This window comes from Canis lupus, chromosome X (genome assembly GCF_011100685.1).
Source record: "Canis lupus familiaris isolate Mischka breed German Shepherd chromosome X, alternate assembly UU_Cfam_GSD_1.0, whole genome shotgun sequence".
Classification (NCBI taxonomy): Eukaryota; Metazoa; Chordata; class Mammalia; order Carnivora; family Canidae; genus Canis; species Canis lupus.
The window spans coordinates 26,143,517-26,164,040 of NC_049260.1; the positions used below are offsets into that span (position 1 = coordinate 26,143,517).

At 40.4% G+C, this 20,524-nt stretch overlaps 1 protein-coding gene across 12 annotated transcripts in view; it reads right to left on the minus strand.

Moving 5' to 3' along the window:
• Positions 1 to 20,524, minus strand: part of TAB3 (TGF-beta activated kinase 1 (MAP3K7) binding protein 3) — an 89,316-nt gene that overhangs the window by 26,731 nt on the left and 42,061 nt on the right. For 6 of the 12 annotated variants that reach the window (XM_038587148.1, XM_038587145.1, XM_038587146.1 and 3 more), the window contains 2 exons: positions 15,884 to 15,987; positions 2,784 to 2,975 (listed from right to left, as the gene is read on the minus strand). The exons of 2 other annotated variants lie outside the window; for them this stretch is intronic. In XM_038587148.1, coding sequence (XP_038443076.1) covers positions 2,784 to 2,885 — 102 coding nt within the window. In that variant the 5' untranslated portion in view covers positions 2,886 to 2,975; positions 15,884 to 15,987. The remainder of the gene's footprint in view (positions 1 to 2,783; positions 2,976 to 15,883; positions 15,988 to 20,524) is intronic. 4 more of the 12 variants (XM_038587150.1, XM_038587149.1, XM_038587147.1 and 1 more) reach the window with 1 other exon arrangement.

Consider the following 20,524-nt stretch of genomic DNA (forward strand, 5'->3'; position numbering starts at 1 on the left):
ATTAGAACTCAAAGTTTGGCCTTTTTAAAAATCCTGCTTCAAAATCATTCTGATCGGGGGATCCCTGGGTGGCACAGCGGTTTAGCGCCTGCCTTCGGGGCAGGGCATGATCCTGGAGTCCTGGGATCGAGTCCCACATCGGGCTCTCTGCATGGAGCCTGCTCCCTCTGCCTGTGTCTCTGCCTCTCTCTCTCATGAATAGATAAATAAAATCTTAAAAAAAAAATCATTCTGATCAAGGAAGAGAAGCTAGATATTAAGCAAATTTGGATCCAAAGGATTCAAACTGATCACCAACTAGAAAATGTCACTGACAGATATCTGAAAGAAAAGAACTGAAAAATGAAAATAAAGTATCTCTGGAATTAGACTAAAAGGAGAACAAAAATTAGCCAGTTTTACATGAAACCTAAAGCACTCATGGAAACTTCACTTTTTGACATTTGTATTAACACTGCTGAAATTTCATGTTTTCTACAGTGCATTAGATAGCCTAAATAGTATTCTCACAAGAGGACCCAAATTCACAATGTTACAAAGTTGACTGGTAAGCCTATTCAAATGCATGTCTACAGTGATAAGGTAAGTAAATTTTCCTTTGAAGAAAAAATTTAAACCAGTAATATAAGATATTTAAGTATTATCTTTATGAAAGCATTTTTATTTTTTAAAAAGATTTTATTTATTTATTCATGAGAGACAGAGAGGGAGAGAGGCAGAGACACAGGCAGAGGGAGAAGCAGGCTCCATGCAAGGAGCCAGACATGGGACTCGATCCCGGGACTCCAGGATCACACCCTGGGCTGAAGGTGGTGCTAAACCGCTGAGCCACCAGGGCTGCCCTTTATGAAAGCATTTTTAAAAGAGTATCACCAAAATAAATTCTAGTATCATCTTTAGCGTACACAAAGGCTTCAAAAGAAAAAAAATGCAGAATTTATCAAACAGTAAATATGAATGAAGAAATAAAAATTTAGTTGGATAAAGAGGTCAGAATTTTTTTTTAAGTAGGCTCCACACCCAATGTGGGGCTTGAACTCATGACCCTGAGATCAAAAATTGTTCTGCTGACTGAGCCAGCCAGGTACCCCAAGAGGTCAGATTAAAAAAAAAAAAAAAAAAAAAATATATATATATATATATATATATATATATATATATATATAATATACACATAGACACATACTCTTGAAAAGACTGAGTAAGAAAAGCATTATGGTCTAGACCTAGTAGAAGGGCCAGGAAGCACCTTTTACCACAATTGTTCTGTGAGTCTCTATTTGCAATTAACCTCAACTGTATATAGGCTTAGGTGATAACCTGAGCTACTGACACTGCAGTAAGGTAGAGTTTGCATATTATGCAGTATGGTATAATCTGAACTGTGTGAGGAAGTCCAGTGGACAAAAATACTGTACCCAAAAGTGAACCAAACAGGAAAATGCTATAACCCAAAACATGAGATCCTGCGGAGGATGATGCAAAATTCAACGAAAGGAACATTAGGGGATCCCTGGGTGGCGCAGCGGTTTGGCGCCTGCCTTTGGCCCAGGGCGCGATCCTGGAGACCCGGGATCAAATCCCACATCAGGCTCCCGGTGCATGGAGCCTGCTTCTCCCTCTGCCTATGTCTCTGCCTCTCTCTCTCTCTGTGTGTGACTATCATAAATAAATAAAAATTAAAAAAAAAAAGGAACATTAGGCCGGTTTCTCTGTTGTCCCTTGAATGGGAAAAAACACATTATACTGAATGTTAAAGATTTATTTCACTACAAGACAACAAAACCAAAGGAATATGATTAAACTAGAGAAAGTGGCCTTACACTTAAAATTACAGATTAGTAAGCATTTATCAACTAGAAAACCAGTAAGAAACAAACTGGACTCTCTAGACTTTAAAAAATTGGCTCATAAGTATATAGCCTACAAACTTATAATGATAATTTTGAGATTCAAAATTCAAATCTAGAGCAGCTCTGGTGGCTCAGCGGTTTAGCGCCGCCTTCAGCCCATGGCGTGATCCTGGAGACCCGGGATCGAGTCCCACGTCAGGCTCCCTGCATGGATCTTGCTTCTCCCTCTGACTGTGTTTCTGCCTGCCCTCCCCCCACCCCATGTGTCTCTCATGAATAAAATAAATAAAATCTTTAAAAAAAATTTTCAAATCTAGGGTGGCCTGGGTGGCTCAGAGGTTTAGCGCTGCCTTCAGCCCAGGGCATGATCCCGGAGACCTGGGATCGAGTCCTATGTCGGGCTCCCTACATGAAGCCTGCTTCTCCCTCTGCCTGTGTCTTTACCTCTCTCTCGGTTTCTCATGAATAAATAAATAAAATCTTTAAAAAAAAAAAATTCAAATCTAAGGATTTGGGACTGATCACACAACTCCAAATATGTAAAAACTAAAATGTAAACAAAACCAGTTTTTTTCTTTTGCTACATGCCTTTACTTTTTTCTTTAAATCACTGGTTCTCAATGGGGTAGATTTACCTCCCATAAGATATCTAACAAAGTGTGGAGACAGTTTTGGTTGTCACAACTGCAAGAGTGCTATTGGCATCTAGTGGTAGAGATCAGGAATGCTGCTAAACAGTCTACAAAGTACAAGGCAGGGCCCCACAACAAAGATAACCCAGCCCAAGGCTGAGAAATCCTGCTCTAGATATCTCCCACTGCCCTCCACAAAGACAAGGAAACTTAACTGACTTCTAGTCACTACAAAGCAAAGCCAGATCTAAGAAGGAAAACCGTAGCTTAATATCACTATCATTGCTGGGTAATCTACCTGTAACATGCATTGAGACACAACACCCTCTGGAATCTCCGGGAAACGTTGTCGGAGGTCATGGAGAACCTGCATATCAAGCTGCGGACTGCTTTGCGCCATGCCAGAACAAATGGTGGTCAAGTATCTGTTAGGAAATCGATGCTAACCAGCCTTCCAATAGTAGTGATCTTCTAACACCACATTCATTTTCTATTAAAAGAAATCAAAGTTAATCATTGTGTTGTACACCTAAAACTCATGTAACATTGTATGACAATACTTCAATAAAGTATAGGTTAATTACATATTTCACTTTATTCAAATACAAATGATCACTATGTTAAAATGGAGAAACCTAAAATAAGTATACTTAATTCCAAAGTTGTAAAATTGACAAATTCAACTTAGCCAGACTTTTCTGATGTAATATAGACAATCGCTGGTTTAGAAACAAGCCAAAAAATTCCTAAAACCTCAATTTCATTTTAATGCTTAAAAAAATAAAGCAGCAGCTAGATTAGAACTACAGAATATTACTATTTGGCAACTGTATTTTGCTAGCCTTGAGAAATGCTACTTAAGTATAATCATTCATGTTCTCCCAAGGGCTATCATATCATTCTAAAGCAGAGTAATCATTTTGATGTCTGAAAAACAACAACAACAACAAGGACTTAATGATCACACCACAAAGCATTACTTGTCCTTTCGGTCTTACATTCTACTTGGACTTTGAGGCCAAAACGTTTGAATTTGAAGTAAACCCAATGTCTGAAGGAAGTAACTAGCAAATAAAAATGGAAATGTAGAATCCTTTGTTTTTAAGGATGATGCATTGCTGGAGGTGAGGTGAGTGGGGGATGGGCTAAATGAGTAACAGGCATTTTGCTGAGTGAACTTGTGATGAGTACTGGGTGTTGTAAGTAAGTGATGGATCACTAGATTTTACTCCTGAAACCAAGAGTACACAATATGTTAACTGACTTGAATTTAAATAAAATCTTAGAAGAAAAATAAATTAACTAATTAAAAAGATGATGCTCGTGGTCCATCATCAGCCAGACCTAAATAGCTAGGCTTTCATGTATTTCTGATGCCACTGGCAGAGGTGCTAAGATAGCAGGATTTGAGGTTATGGTTTGAGTAGAGAACATTAACATCCAATCTCACTGGCACTACTCAAGTTAACCACGCCTATATAAATAAGGCAACTAGTGAAATAATGATGAAATCATAAATTAACTGGCAGCATCAAGGATCAATAAATTGATAAACATTTTAACACATACGACCTTTGAAAGACACGGGGGTTTGGGGCACCAACCCCAGTGTAGTCGAAAATCCATATTTAACTTTTGACTCCCCCAAAACTTAACTACTAACAGCCTACTGTTGACCTTACCAATAACATAAACAGTAGATCAATATGTATTTTGTCATGTTAAATGATTATATACTGTGCTCTTACAATAGAGTAAACTAAAGAAAAAATATTAAGAAAATCGTAAGAAAGAAAAAACACATTTAGGGCACTGTATTTATTTTTAAAAATCTGCATATAAGTAGACCCATACAGTTCCAACCTATGTTGTTCAAGGGTTCAACTGCATATATTTCCCATTTTTTAATTTTTAAAAAAGATTTTATTTTAAAAAAAAGATTTTATTTATTTATTCATGAGAGACAGAGAGGAAGGCAGAGGAAGGGCAGGCTCCCCAAGGGAGTAGGGAGTAGGGAGCCCGAGGCAGGACTCCATCCCAGGACCCCAGGATCACAACCTGGGCCAAAGGTCGACACTCAACCACTGAATCAATCACCCAGGTGCCTCCATAATCAGTATTTTAAAAATAAAAAGTGTTTGGATGGGTACAAGAAGGCAGGAGAGGAAGACCCTAAACTCCTCTCCTGCCAGGGACTCACCACATTTATGCCTACGTATAAATCACTTCCTCCTGAAGAACAGAGGGTTGACAGAACACCTTGTGCACAGTACAAGGCTAGAGGGACCTCAATCAGTACGGCAAGAGAAAGAGAAGCCCAGTAGTAAGGGCAACGCCACCTTGACACCACAAACTCCAACAGTGGAAGGTATCACTCACAGACGCGTGTACAGATTCACCTGCCCGGGGCAAAGAAAATAAACTGCAGTTTAAAGGGTAACTAGACGATGAGTGAAGGAAAACCATTTATTAACCCCAGAACATCCGCCAAACAGTGGAGTCAGAGGTGCTGGTGAGTGCCAATGTTTACCTTCCCTCTCCCACCTTGAAAGTTCACACAGAACAAGGACCAGGTGTTCTAGACACCCCGCCACTTCAGCTAGTCCTGGGCCCCAAGCACACACCAGCTCCAGTCTTCCAAGCAGGGAAGCCCCAGTGGGGGCACACACCAGGCCTATCGCTCCACACACACTATGGCTCCAGTAATCTCACCAAGGGGGCACAGTGCAAACCACCCTGAGACACCTCCATCCGCACCAGGTTCTGCTCCCGGGACCCAGAGCCCACACCCATTACAACTCGAGCCAGCCAGCTACCCAAACCCAAGAGGAACACAGTCCACACGGGCAATGTGCCTATGTAAGGCCACTCCTCTAAGACTGGGAGAGGTAGTTCTTTCACCTAATTCATAGAAACAAACACAAAATCAAATTTAAAAAGGGGGCAGAGGAATAGACAAAGACAAAATTTCAAGAAAATAACTAAACCAAAATGAGATAAGCCATCAACCTGACAAAGATTTCAAAGTAACGATCATAAAGTTGCTCACCAGACTTGAGAGTGAATGAACTAAGAATAAGAACTTCAACAAAAGGAAACTATTTTTTTTAATCTGAGGTAATAGCTAAAATAAAAAATACACCAGAGGTAATTAACAGGAAATTAGAGGATGCAGAAGAACAGATGAGCAATCCAGAAAACAGGGTGACAAAAAACATTTAAGCTGAACACCAAAAAGAAATTTTTAAAAATGAAGATTGTTAAGGGGCCTGTGACAACATCAAGCAAGTCAACATTCACATCATGCAGCTGTTAGAAGGAGCTAAGAGAGAAAGGGGCAGAAAACTCATATGAAGAAATAATAGCTGAAAACTTCCCTAATCTAGGGAAGAAAAGAGACATCCAGATCCAGGAAGCAGAGAACCCCAGATAAGATGAACCAAAAAAGGCCCATACCAAAACAAGTAATAATTAAAATGTCAAAGATTAAAGATGAGAAAATCTTACAAGCAGCAAGAGGAAACCAAACAGTTATGTACAACAACAACAAAAAAACCCATGAGGGTATTACCTGATTTTTCAGCAGAAACTTTGCAGGCCAAGAGAGAGTGGTAAGACATATTCAAAGTGCTGAAAGGAAAAAACTTAGAACCAAGAATACTCTGCACTACAAGGTTATCACTCAAAATCAAAGGAGACAGTTTCCCAGACAAACAAGTTAAAGGAGTTCATCATCGCTGAACCAGTCTTACAAGAAATGCTAAAGGGACTTCTTTAAGTGGAAAAGAAAAAGCCATGACAAAAGGTAAGAAAACTATGACAGGAAAAAAACTTCAAGGGTAAGGGCAAACACACAGTACATCAATCATTTACACTGCTATAAGAAGGTAAAAAGGCAACAGTAAGGGGGTTGGAAAAAGGCAACAGTAGTAATAATCATTTGTACCTAAAAAATTAAGGGATTCACAAAATAAAAATATGTAAAACATATAAAAGATGGATGGGGAAAGTAAAAATCCAGTCCTTTGTTGTTGTTTTTTTAAAGATTTTATTTATTTATTCACGAGACACAGAAAGAGAGGCAGAGATACAGGCAGAGGGAGAAGCAGGCTCCATGCAGGGAGTCCAATGTGGGACTCGATCCCGGGTCTCCAGGATCACACTCTGGGCTGAAGGCGGCGCTAAACTGCTGAACCACCCAGGCATCCCAAAATCCAGTCTTTGAAAGTGTGTTAGAACTTAAGCAACCATCAACTTAATACAGACTGCTATATACTTAGAATGTTATATATGAACCTCATGGTAACTGCAACACAAAAACCTGTAATAGACCACAAAAAAATAAAAAGGAATTCAAGCATAAAACTAAATGTCCCCGGGATCCCTGGGTGGCGCAGCGGTTTGGCGCCTGCCTTTGGCCCAGGGCGCGATCCTGGAGACCTGGGATCGAATCCCACATCGGGCTCCCGGTGCATGGAGCCTGCTTCTCCTTCTGCCTATGTCTCTGCCTCTCTCTCTCTGTGTGTGTGACTATCATAAATAAATAAAAATTAAAAAAAAAAAAAAAAAACCTAAATGTCCCCAATCATGGGGAAAAGAAGAGAACAAAGAAAGATCCCTAACTCCAAAAGCTATCAGAAAAAATTAACAAAATTACAAAAGGTACATACCTATTAATAATTAAATGTGAATGGTCTAAACATTATGATCAAAAGCCACAGGGTGACCGAATGCATTAAAAAAAAAAAGACACATCTACATGCTGCCTACAAGAGACTTAACTTCAGACAAAAAGACAGACTGAAAGTGAGAGATGGAAAACTATTCCATGCAAATGAAATAAAAACAAAAAAGGCTGGGTAGCAATACTTCTATCAGACAAAACATACTCTAAAAGACTGCAACAAAAGACAAAGAAGGGCATTACATAATGATAAAGGGATCAATCCAACAAGAGAATAAATATTACAATTGTAAACACACACCCAACATTAGGGCATCTAAATACATAAAACAAATGTTAATAAACAAAAGGGGAGGGCAGCCCAGGCGGCTCAGTGGTTTAGCACTGCCTGCAGCCCAGGGTGTGATCCTGGAGACCCGGGATCGAGTCCTATGTCAGGCTCCCTGCACGGAGCCTGCTTCTCCCTCTGCCTGTGTCTTTGCCTCTGTGTCTCTCATGAATAAATAAAATCTTTTTAAAAAGTGGGGGAGAAACAGAGTAATACAATCATTATAAGACACTTTAACATTCCACTTATATCAATGGATAGATCAATGACACAGAAAATCAATCAAGATACACTGGCTTTGAATGGCACATTAGACCAAAGAACCAAATATATACAGAACATTCTATCCCAAAACAGAAGAATACATAATTCATTTCAAGTGGACATGCAACATTCTCCAAGATAAACCACATGTTATGTCATAAATCAAGTCGCAATAAATTTAAGAAGATTGAAATCATATCAAACATGTTTTCTAATGACAATGATATGGAACTAGACATCAGTAACCACAGCAACAACAAAAACTGGAAAAACACAACCATGCAGAAACTAAAAAAATGTGCTACTAACCAACCAATATGTCAACAAGGACAGGAAAGAGGAAATTTAAAAATACCTGGAGACTAATAAAAATGAAAACACAACAGTTCAAAATCTTTGCAGCACAGCAGAAGCGCTTTTTTTTTTTTTTAATGATTTTACTTATTTATGGGGGGGGGGGGCGGGCAGAGAGACACACAGGCAGAGGGAGAAGCAGGCTACTCGCAGGGAAACTGATGGGGGGACTCGATCCCCGGACCAGGATCATGCCCTGAGCTGAAGGCAGACACTCAACCACTGAGCCACCCAGGTGTCCCAGCAGAAGTGTTCTTTTTTTTTTTTAATTTTTTTAAATTTTTTTTTAATTTATTTATGATAGTCACAGAGAGAGAGAGAGAGAGACAGAGGCAGAGACACAGGCAGAGGGAGAAGCAGGCTCCATGCACCGGGAGCCCGACGTGGGATTCGATCCCGGGTCTCCGGGATCGCGCCCTGGGCCAAAGGCAGGCGCCAAACTGCTGCGCCACCCAGGGATCCCCAGAAGTGTTCTAAGAGGGAAGTTTATAGGGATACAGGCCGATCTCAAAAAAAAAAAAAAAAAAAAAAAAGAAAAGGAAAGATCTCTACACTCAAAAGAACTAGAAAAAGCAAGGACAAACAAAGCCCAGAGTTACTAGAAGAAAGAAAAAAAGTAAGAATCAGAATGAAAATAAATGAAATAGAGGCTGAAAAGATCAGTGAACCAGGAACTAGTCCTTTGAAAATATTAAAAACAAAACAAAACAAAACAAAAAACCTGACAGACTTTTAGCCAGACTCATCATGAAAAAAAGAAGACTCAAATAAATAAAATCAGAAATGAAAGAGGAGAGGAGTGCCCAGATGGCTCAGTCAGTTAAACATCCAAATCTTGATTTCGGCTTAGATCATGATCTCATGGGCAGCCCTGGTGGCTCAGCGGTTTAGCGCCGCCTTCAGCCCAGGGCCTGATCCTGGAGACCCTGGATCGAGTCCCACGTCAGGCTCCCTGCATGGAGCCTGCTTCTCCCTCTGCCTGTGTCTCTGCCCCCCACCTCTCTCTCTCCTCTCTGTGTATTCTCATGAATAAATAAATAAAATCTTTAAAAAAAAATCATGATCTCATGGTTATGGGATAGAGCTGACACTGGAAATGGAGCCTACTTAAGATTCTCTCTCCCTCTCCCTCTGCCCCTCCACGCCACTTCCCTGCGTGCTCTAGAAGGGAAGAAAAGGGAAGGAAGAAAGGGAAGGATGGGAAGGAAGGAAGGAAAAAAAAGAAAAGAAAGAAAGAAAGGCAGCCCAGGTGGCTCAGTGGTTTAGCGCTGCCTTCAGCCCGGGGTATGATCCTGGAGACCCGGGATCAAGTTCCACGTCGGGCTCCCTGCATGGAGCCTGCTTCTTCCTCTGCCTGTGTCTCCGCGCCTCTCTCTCTCTCTCTCTCTCTCTCTCTCTCTCTCTCTGTGTGTGTCTCTCTTGAATAAATAAAATCTTAAAAAAAAAAAAAAAAAGAAATGAAAGAGGCAAAATAACAACTGATGTCACAAAAATACAAAGGAGGGATCCCTAGGTGGCGCAGCGGTTTAGCGCCTGCCTTTGGCCCAGGGCGTGATCCTGGAGACCCGGGATCGAATCCCACGTCGGGCTCCCGGTGCATGGAGCCTGCTTCTCCCTCTGCCTGTGTCTCTGCCTCTCTCTCTCTCTCTGTGTGACTATCATAAATAAATAAAAATTAAAAAAAATACAAAGGATTATAAGAGACTTCTACCGTAAATTCTATGCCGAAACACTGGACATCATAGAAGAGATGTGGCTAAATTCCTAGAAATATACAATCTCCCAAGACTGGATCAGAAAGAATATGACACTTGAACAGAGTGATTAGTTCTAGTAACAAAACTGAATCAATAATCAAAAAACAAAAGTCCAGGACCAGATGGCTACACAGGTAAATTCTACCAAATTACTTAACCTTTTCAAAGTATTCAAAAAAAAAAAAAAATAGAAGGAAAGTTGCCACATTCTATGAGACAAGTATTACCCTGATATCAAAACTAGATGAAGACACTACAATAAAAGGAAATTACAAAGGTGCCTGGGCTGCCTCAGTTAAGCATCATCTGACTCTTGGTTTCAGATCAGCTCATGATCTCAAGTTGGTGATATCAAGCCCCACATCAGGCTCCACACGGAAGTCTCTTTAAGATTCTCTCCTCTTCCTCTACCCCTCCCACCTCAGCTCACACACTCTCTCTTAAAAAAATAATGATCTTTAAAAATTACAGAGTAATATCCCTGAATACAGATTCAAAAATCCTCAACAAAATATGAGCTAAATGGTGTACACTGAAAGTCATTCACCACAATCAAGTGGGGTTTATTCCAAGACTGTGAGGATGGTTCAATATCCAAGAATCAATGAATGTGATATTCCACATTAACAAAAGAAAGGATAAAAAGTATATGATCATCTCAATAAATGGAGAAAAAAGATCTGACAAAATTGAACATGCATTCATGATAAAAACTCTCAACAAAGTGGGTTCAGCGGGAGGGTAACGTAATATAGGCTACAGATGAAAATCCCACAGCTAACAGTACACTCAACAGAGAACAAGTGAGAGTTTTTCCTCTAAAATCAGGAACAAGACAAGGATGTCCACTCTCATCTGTTTTATTCAACGTACTACTGGAAGTCCTAGTCACAGCAATCAAACAATAGAAATAAAAGGCATCAAAAGTGGTGACATCAAAAGTGGTGAGGAAGAAATAGAACTTTCAGTATTCACAAATGACATGACTCTATATAGAAAAAAACCCAAAGATGCCACCAAAAGCCTATTAGAACCAATAAATAAATTCAGTAAAGTTACATAATACAAAATACACAAAAATCCGTTGTATTTCTATACACTAATAACAAAGGAGAAAGAAAAAGTGAGATAATCCCATTTACAAGTGCATCAAAACAAAATAAGATACGTAGAAATAAACTTAACCAAGATGAAAGGCCTGTACTTGGAAAACTATAAGACACTAATGAAAGAAACTGAAGATGACACAAATGGAAAGATACATCAGGTTCATGGAATGGTATAATTATCATTAAAATGTCATACCACCCAAAACGATCTACAGACTCAATGCAATCCCTATCAAAATACCCACAGCATTTTCAGAGCTAGAACAAATAATCCTGGGATGCCTGGGTGGCTCAGCAGTTGAGCGTCTGCCTTCAGCTTAGGGTGTGATTCTGGGGTCCTGGGATCAAGTCCCACATTGGGCTCCCTGCATAGAGCCTGCTTCTCCCTCTGCCTGTGTCTCTGCCTCTCTTTCTCTGTGTCTCTCATGAATAAATAAATTAACAAAATACTGCCAAAATTTGTATGGAACCACAAAAGATCCCAAATAGCCAAAGCACACTTGAGAAAGAACAAAACTCAAAGTATCATGATCCCAGATTTCAAGCTATACTAAAAAGGTATAGTAATCAAAACAGTATGGTACTGGTACAAAAATAGACACATAGCTCAATAAAACAGAACATACAGCCCAGAAAGAAACCCAGGCTCACAAGGTCAATTAATCTACAATAAAGGAAGCAAACATATACAATGGGGAAAAATAGTCTCTTCAATGGACGGTGCTAATAAAAAACCTGGAGAGCTACATGCCAAAGAATCAAACTGTACCACTTTCTTAAAACATACATAAAAAGAAACTCAAAATGGATTCAAGACCTAAATGTGAGACCTGCAAAAATAAAACTAAAAGAAAACAGGCAGTAATGTCTTGGACATCAGCCTTAGCAACATTTTTTTTTTTTTTGGTATGTCTCCTTAGATAGTGAAACAGAAGAAAATATAAACTATGGGGACTGTATCAAACAAAAAAGCTTTAATACAGTGAAAGAAACCATCAAAAAGAACAAAAAGACAACGTATTGAAGGGGGAGAAGATATCTGCAAATGATAATGATATATCCCATAAAGGGCTAATATGCAAAGTATATAAAGAATGCGTATAACACTAAAAAAAAAAAAAAGAAGAAAAGAAAAGAAACAATGAAACACCAAACATTCTGATTAAAACATTGCCAGAAGACTTGAATAGGCATTTTTCCAAAGAAGACATCCAGATGGCCAAGAGACACATGAGAAGTCACCCAACATTACTCATCATCAGGCAAGTGTAAATCAAAATCACAATGAATTAGCACTTCACTCTGGTCAAAATGTCTAATATCCAAAAAGACCAAAGTAAGTGTTGGCAAAACTGTGGAGAAAATGAACCCTCATGCACTCATGATGAGAATGTAAACTGGTGCAGCTACTATGGAAAACAGTATGGCAGTTCCTCAAAAAATTAAAAATAGAAATACCATATGATCCAGTGATTCAACTGCTAGGTATTTACCTGAAGAAAATGAAAACCCTAATTTGAAAAGCTACATGCACCCCCATTTCTAACGCAGCATTATTTACAATAGCCAAGTTATAGATACAACCAAAGTGGGCAGCCCCAGTGGCCCAGTGGTTTAGCGCCGCCTTCAACCTGGGGTGTGATCCTGGAGACCTGGGATCAAGTCCCATGTCGGGCTCCCTGCATGCAGCCTGCTTCTCCCTCTGCCTGTGTCTCTGCTTCTCTCTCTCTCTGTGTCTCTCATGAATAAATAAGATCTTAAAAAATAAAAAAAAGAGGGACCCCTGAGTGACTCAGTGGTTGAGTATCTGCCTTCAGCTCAGGACATGATCTGGGGGTTCCCGGATCGAGTCCCATATCGGGCTCCTGCATGGAGTCTGCTTCTCCCCCTGCCTGTGTCTCTGCCTCTCTCTCTCTCTCTGTCTCTCATGAATACATAAATAAATAAAATCTTAAAAAAAAAAAAGAAAGAAACAACCAAAGCGTCCACTGGTAGCTAAATGGTAAAGAACATTTAGTATATATACACAATGGAGTATTACTCAACCACAAATTACATCTTGTCATTCACAACATTAATCTACAGGGTATTATGCTAAGTGAAATAAACCAATCATAGAAAGACTTATACTATTAGATTTCTCTTACATGTAGAATCTAAAAAAAACAAAACAGATAAACAAGAAAACAGAAACAGACTCAAAAACACAGAGCACAAACTGGTGGTTGCCAGAGGGGAGGAGGGATGGGCAAAATACATAAAGGGGATGAAGAGGTACAGGTACCATCATCCAGTTATAAAATAGGTCATGGGGATAAAAAGTACAGCATAGGAAATACAGTCAATAATATTGTAATAATGTTGTGTCATGACAAATGGTAGCTACATTTATTGTAGTGAGCACTCGTAATGTCTAGAATTATTGAATTACTCTGTTGTCTGTTGTATACCTCTAACTAATATGACCCTGTAAGACTACTATCCTTCAATAAAAAAGATTTTTTTAAAAAAACTAAATGAATCTTTGGAAAAAATGAACTAAAAATGTTTAAGGAAAATAATGAATTACTTTTGTTGGTTTATAATTAAGGAGATACTTAAAAAACAATCCTCATGGAATCTCAAACTTGCTACTGATTATGGGCAGGTCATGTCGTTTTGCATGCAAACTGTTGGCTTCTACTGGGCATCTGGCTTGTTCTCTTCTTCCTTCCAAGCCAAGACTGTCAAGAATTATGCACACTCTAACAAAGTGGCCACAAAGCCCATAGCTATGAGATTAGCTAACCACAGGTAAAAAGAGCTATTAGCAACTGTTTTTAATGACTTCCAATCACCACACAAAAGCCGTCTAATAAACATGAAGAAAAATTAATGGGGTAACTGGGTGATGGGCACCAAGGAGGGCACCTACTGGAAAGAGCGCTGGGGGTTATACTATATGTTGGCAAATTGAATTTAAATATTTTTTAAAAGAAAAATTAAAATGTGGGGGAATATGACTGGCATATATGCAGACTTTCTATCTACCCTATACTCTTCTGCTCCCTGCAATTCATTCCTTAGTTTGCTTTAATCTGGCTCTTATCACTGTTCCACTGACATACTTAACCATCTCTCTGATGCTAAATCCAGAGGATATATTTTCTGGTCCCTATGCCCCCTTAACCTCTGCAGCATTTGACAATACTCATTGCTACTTCTTTTTTTAGCCTCTTTAACAATATACTAGTCTGGTTTCTTCCCACCTCTTTTTTTTTTTTTTTTAAGATTTTACTTATCCATTCATGAGAGACACAGAGAGAGGAGAGGCAGAGACACAGGCAGAGGGAGAAGCAGGCTCCATGCAGGGAGCCCCACGTGGGACTTGATCCTGGGTCTCCAGGATCAGGCCCTGGGCTGAAGGCGGCGCTAAACCGCTGAGCCACCTGGGCTGCCCTTTCCCACTTTTGTCCCATTAACATTTGTCTGGTTTTTGCCCTAAGCTGCTTCCTCTTTTCATTCTACAACCTTGTAACCAGCCATCCTATCCACTAGTAAGCATTCAATAACATTTAAAGGCTGATGATTCCCAAACTGGTATCTTAAACATCATGCTCTAAGGCTCCAGACACATAACCACCTGCCTACTACAGAGCACCATCTGGATATGCCCAAAGATAATTGTCAATATATTCAAAAAGGAAATCCTCACCACAACCCTTCCCCAAATGCTCTGTTCTCTCCATGAATGTTACCACTATTTACTCAACGATACTAGAAACCAAGGTGTAATCCTGGACTTCGACTCTTGCACAACCAACTAGAGAGTGAAATGAAGTGCTCGTGGTTTCCACCCCAGTTCTGCCATTTGTGAGTGTCTGAGAAATATATTCAATCCTTATGCCTTTGAAATTTCATCTATAAAATGGAAATAATAGTAGGGTTGTAGTAAAATTTTTTAAAAAGATTTTATATATTTATTCATGAGAGACAGAGAGAGAGAGAGAGACATGAGAGACAAAGACAGAGACATAGGAAGAGGGAGAAGCAGGTTCCATGTAGGGAGCCCGATGAGGGACTCGATCCCGGAACCGCAGGATCACGCCCTTAACTGAAGGCAGACGCCCAACTGCTGAGCCACCCAAGCGCTAAGCCACCCAGGCATCCTGAGTTGTAGCAAAATTTAAATGGCAAACATTAATAAGTCAGAAAGCATTTGTTACTATTATTTAGGGCATTTCTGAATATTGTCATCAACATTACAGCTCCAACTTCCTGCTGCTCTCTCACCTCTGGTCTTGCCTTCTTCCACATCAGTGCCAGAGTGTTTGTGTTCTAAGATGCAGATCTGATCAGTCCCCTCCACTCAATGCATCCCAACAGAACAGAGCCAGGTGTGATCCTGTGCTGCCTCCTCTTAGGGCATTAGACCATGATCATCCATCTGTCTGAGATGCTTTTTTTCCTCCCTCACCACTGCTTCTCTAAGCCACACTGATCCTACACATGTTGGTACTGATGGCGCTTCCTCAAAGGAAGCTTCCACTGACAACCCCATTCCTTGAGTCCTACTGCCATGCTTCTCCTCCACCCACACCATGCTAGAGGACCCTCCACTATGCTGTCACAGCAAGTTGTGCTTATCCTCATAAGTACACCAAGCACACTACGCTTAGCCACTTGTGTATCTAAAGGTCTCTCAGAGGGGCACCTGCATGGCTCAGTGGGTTAGGCAACTGCCTTCAGCTTAAGTCATGATCCCAGGGTCCTGGGATCGAGCCCCTCATTGGGCTCCCTGCTCAGTGGGGAGTCTGCTTCTCTACCCCTACCCTGGCTTGTGCACACTCTCTCTCTAATAAATAAATAAAATCTTAAAAAAAATAAAAAATAAAGGTCTTTCAGATAAAACTGTAGCTTTACCTGGAACAAGTTGTTACACCACGAAGTGGGGAAGTACTCAAAAATGATGGGAGCTTGTCATAAGGACCTGGGAGCCAGCTTGAAGAAGCTTCCAATGGCCAAATCTGTGATAATTTGAGTACCAAAATAATTAAGGACACTAATGAATTACAGGCCTGTAGAAAAGAGGAACCCATGAGTTGCCATTAGTATGAAATAAATACATACATACATAAATGGAGAAGGGTGGGCTTTTATTTACAGTAGAATCCAATTGGTAAACATGCAAGGAGTGCTGAAACCTAAAAAATCATCACTGTGCAGATATCACAGTACAGATTGCTTCAAGCAAAAATCAAGTGATGCTAAATCTAGGAGTAGATTTGGATAAAGAGTAGTATGTATGAATGGTCTTCAAGTATCTCTCCAAAGAACTGCTTATCAGTTGCAACGGGGCAAAATTACACAGTAGATAAATCAAGCAATATTGTGATTGGCTAATCAAAATTAACATCAATGTGGGAAAGATGGAGAACGTACACCTCCAGATGTGACACCCTGAGAAAACATATTACTTTATAGTATTCCAGTCAGGAACGCAGAATCTGAAATGTCTAATAAGAGACAAAGCAAAAACGACAAAAATTCTACTGAAAAAAGGAGGGGGGTGAGGACAGGGTAAAACTGTCATTTTAAAAACGCTAAAGTCATACAAGAAAAAGGCAAAAAAAAAATATCACAGATTAAGGGAGACAGAGTACATGAAACTAAAGCTAATAACTGATCCTAGACTGGGTCCCCTACTAAGTGGGGGAAAATGTTATAAAAGAATGGATCAACTGACAAAATAGAAACACAGATGCTAGATTATAAAAAGTACTCCATTATGTTTAATTTATTGAATTTACTAAGTATACTGAATTGATAACTGTACTATGGCTATATATGAGACTACATTAGTTTTAGGAAGTTAGGCAATGAAATATTTAGGAGTAAAGGGCATGACAACTTACTCTCAAATGATTCAGGAAAGAACATATATGACATGTGTACGTGTACATGTGCATGCACACACACAGTGCACGCGCAAACACACGGAGGGAGAGGAATAAAGCAAAAACGGCAAACGTTAACAAGAGAGGAATATGGATAAAGCATATAAGGTGCTCTTTTTTTTTAAGATTTTATTTATTTATGAGCGACACACAGAGAGAGAGAGAGAGAGAGAGAGAGAGAGAGAGGCAGAGACACAGGCAGAGGGAGAAGCAGGCTCCATGCAGGGAGCCCGATGCGGGACTCCATCCCGGGTCTCCAGGATCATGCCCCGGGCTGCAGGCGGCGCCAAACCACTGCGCCACAGGGGCTGCCCTAAGGTGCTCTTGTATGTAATTTTTACCTTGCAACTTCTGTACTTGCGGAATTATTTCCAAATAAAAAGTCAAAACAAAATGAAACAAAAAGCCTGTAGTTCTATTCAGGGGCTATGCTTTGTTCACCTTTGCATTGCCAGAGCCTGATCTTATACTTGCTCAAATGTCTGTTCCATAATGAAGAGTCACTTTTACTACTAGACCAACCTACCAGGACACAGTGGTTGGGCGTGTGCCTTTGGCTCAGGATCCAAGGTCCAGGATCAAGTCCCACATTGGGCTCCCTGCGGGGAGCCCACTTCTCCTTCTGTCTATGTCTCTGCCTCTCTCTCTCTCTGTCTCTCATGAGTAAATAAGTAAGTCTTTTAAAAAAAATAATCTACCGGGATCCCTGGGTGGTGCAGCGGTTTGGCGCCTGCCTTTGGCCCGGGGCGCGATCCTGGAGACCCGGGATCAAGTCCCACGTCGGGCTCCCGGTGCATGGAGTCTGCTTCTCCCTCTGCCTGTGTCTCTGCCTCTCTCTCTCTCTCTGACTATCGTAGATAAATTAAAAAAAAATCTACCTAATAAGATAAAAAAAAAAAAACAGAGATGAATTTTGCCCCCCACCTCTTGCACACACCTCCAATAAAATTTTGGGGGATCAGGGATCACCTATGTAGAGCAAGTGATGAATGCTTAGGAAAAAGGAAAAACAGGTTTAAGCTACTCAGTTTGTATATTTTTCCAGTTTTCCACTTTTAAAATCTCTCAATCTGAAAAACTAAAATATTCTACCAGATTAACATTCAAGGCTTAATTTAAAATGTATATTATTTCAGGGATCCCTGGGTGGCGCAGCGGTTTGGCGCCTGCCTTTGGCCCAGGGCGCGATCCTGGAGACGCGGGATCGAATCCCACGTCAGGCTCCCGGTGCATGGAGCCTGCTTCTCCCTCTGCCTATGTCTCTGCCTCTCTCTCTCTCTCTCTGTGACTATCATAAATAAATAAAATCTTTAAAAAAAAAAAAAAAAAAATGTATATTATTTCAAAGTCCTTAGTGTTAACTTTAGTCCTTAGAGTCAATTCAAAGCTGTGTAGGGGTGCCTGGGTGGTTCAGCCGGTCAAGCAGCCAACTCTTGTTTTTGGCTCAGGTCATGACCTCCTGGTCATGAGATCAGGGCCCCACATCAGGCTCTACACTCAGTTGAGGAGTCCACTTCAGATTCTCTCCCTCTCTCTCTCTCTCTCTCTCCCCCTCCAGCTTGCGTGCTCTCTCTCAAGTAAAATAAAATCTTTTAGGGGCATCTGGGTGGCTCAGCAGATTAAGCATTTGCCTTCAGCTCAGTTCATGACCACAGGGTCCTGAGATGGAACTCCACATCGGGCTCCCTGCTCTGCGGGGGGCCTGCTACTCTCCTGCTTGTGCTCTCGTTCTGTCAAATAAAATATTTAAAAAATAATAATAATAAATAAAATATTTAAACCTGTTTGAATTACTCACGATTTTCATCAAAACAAACATTATCTGCCATTTTCACAGTAAGGTGACCTATAATTTGCAAAAGCCACAGGAGTCCCAACTAGATGAATAACCCTGCCAAGTCACTGAAGGTCTAAGACAGCACTGTTTAATAAAAATATAACCCAAGTCCTTTTAAATGTTCTAGTAGCCACGTGAAGAAAAAAGCAACAGATGACAATTTTAATATATTTTATTTAGGGATCCCTGGGTGGCGCAGCGGTTTGGCGCCTGCCTTTGGCCCAGGGCGCGATCCTGGAGACCCGGGATCGAGTCCCACATCGGGCTCCCGGTGCATGGAGCCTGCTTCTCCCTCTGCCTGTGTCTCTGCCTCTCTCTCTCTCTCTCTCTCTCTCTCTCTGTGACTATCATAAATTTAAAAAATATATATATATATATATTTTATTTAATTTGGTATTTCAAAAACAGTATTATTTTAATATATGATCAATAAAAAAAAAAATCAATGATGAGCTATTTTACCTATTTCTCTCAAATTAACTCCTCAAAATCCAGTGTGTATTTTATACTAACAGCACATCACAATTCAGACAGGCCACATTTCAAGCGGTCAGCAGCTATCTGCAGTTAGCAATGGCTACCTTACTGGACAGCACAGCTCTAATGCTTTGGTATTTTCATTTAATTAAAAGGATAAGACCAGGCAGCCCGAGTGGCTCAGCGGTTTAGCACCGCCCAGGATGTGATCCTGGGGACCCAGGATTGAGAACAATGTCAGGCTCCCTGCATGGAGCCTGCTTCTCCCTCTGCTTGTGTCTCTGCCTCTCTCTCTCTCTCTCTCTGTGTCTCATGAATAAATAAAGTCTTTAAAAAATAAAAAAATAAAAGGCTAAGACCTACAACTCTTAGATTCTGTAATTCAATTTCTCCTGTGAGGGTATACAACTGATTAGGCACAGGGCCTGGCACAGACTAGGTATTCAATGAATATTTGCTGGATGAAATAAGAAAAGAAAAATGGAATTCACTGAATTTAATGGTAAGAATGACCTTAGTCATCAAATCTTGTATTTACAGAAATGAAGACAACTTTCCCACCAAGAAATGATACTTCCATACTTGAGAGGCTAACCAAATTCAGAACACTCGATGGCTATTTAATTGTTGTCAACAAAGAGCTTCTAAAGGACCCAAAAGCTTACTCAAGCTTCCCTACTGGTTCTAAAGAAGTTTTATTCACTTCTGAACCCTAGTTTCAAGTCTTTAAAATATAAGGATAATACAGTTGCCTTTTTATGAGAAAGAAGAAAAGGCAACAAGGTAAACAAAACCAAAGATGCTGCAGGTGTCAAGAGCTTGGGTTCCTGAGGATCCCTGGGTGGCTCAGCAGTTTAGCGCTGCCTTCAGTCCAGGGCATGATCCTGGTGTCCTGGGGTCAAGTCCCACATCAGGCTCCTTGCAGGGAGCCTGCTTCTCCCTCTGCCTATGTCTCTGCCTCTCTCTCTCTCTCTGTGTGACTATCATAAATAAATAAATAAAATAAATAAATAAATACATAAATAAATAAATAAGTAAGTAAGTAAGTAAAGTAAATAAAAATAAAAATAAAATTAGCACTCCTCCTCCCAAGTAAGTATCTGCTAGCCAGATGCCACCTATACAGAAACTATCAGACACACCACTCTGGGGTGCCTGGGTGGTTCAGTCAGTTGGGCATCTGCCTTCAGCTCGGGTCATGATCCCAGGGTTCTGAGATCAAGTGGTCCTAGGAGAGAACCCCACAACGGGCTTCCTGCACTGAGCGGGGAGCCTGCTTCATCCTCTCCCTCT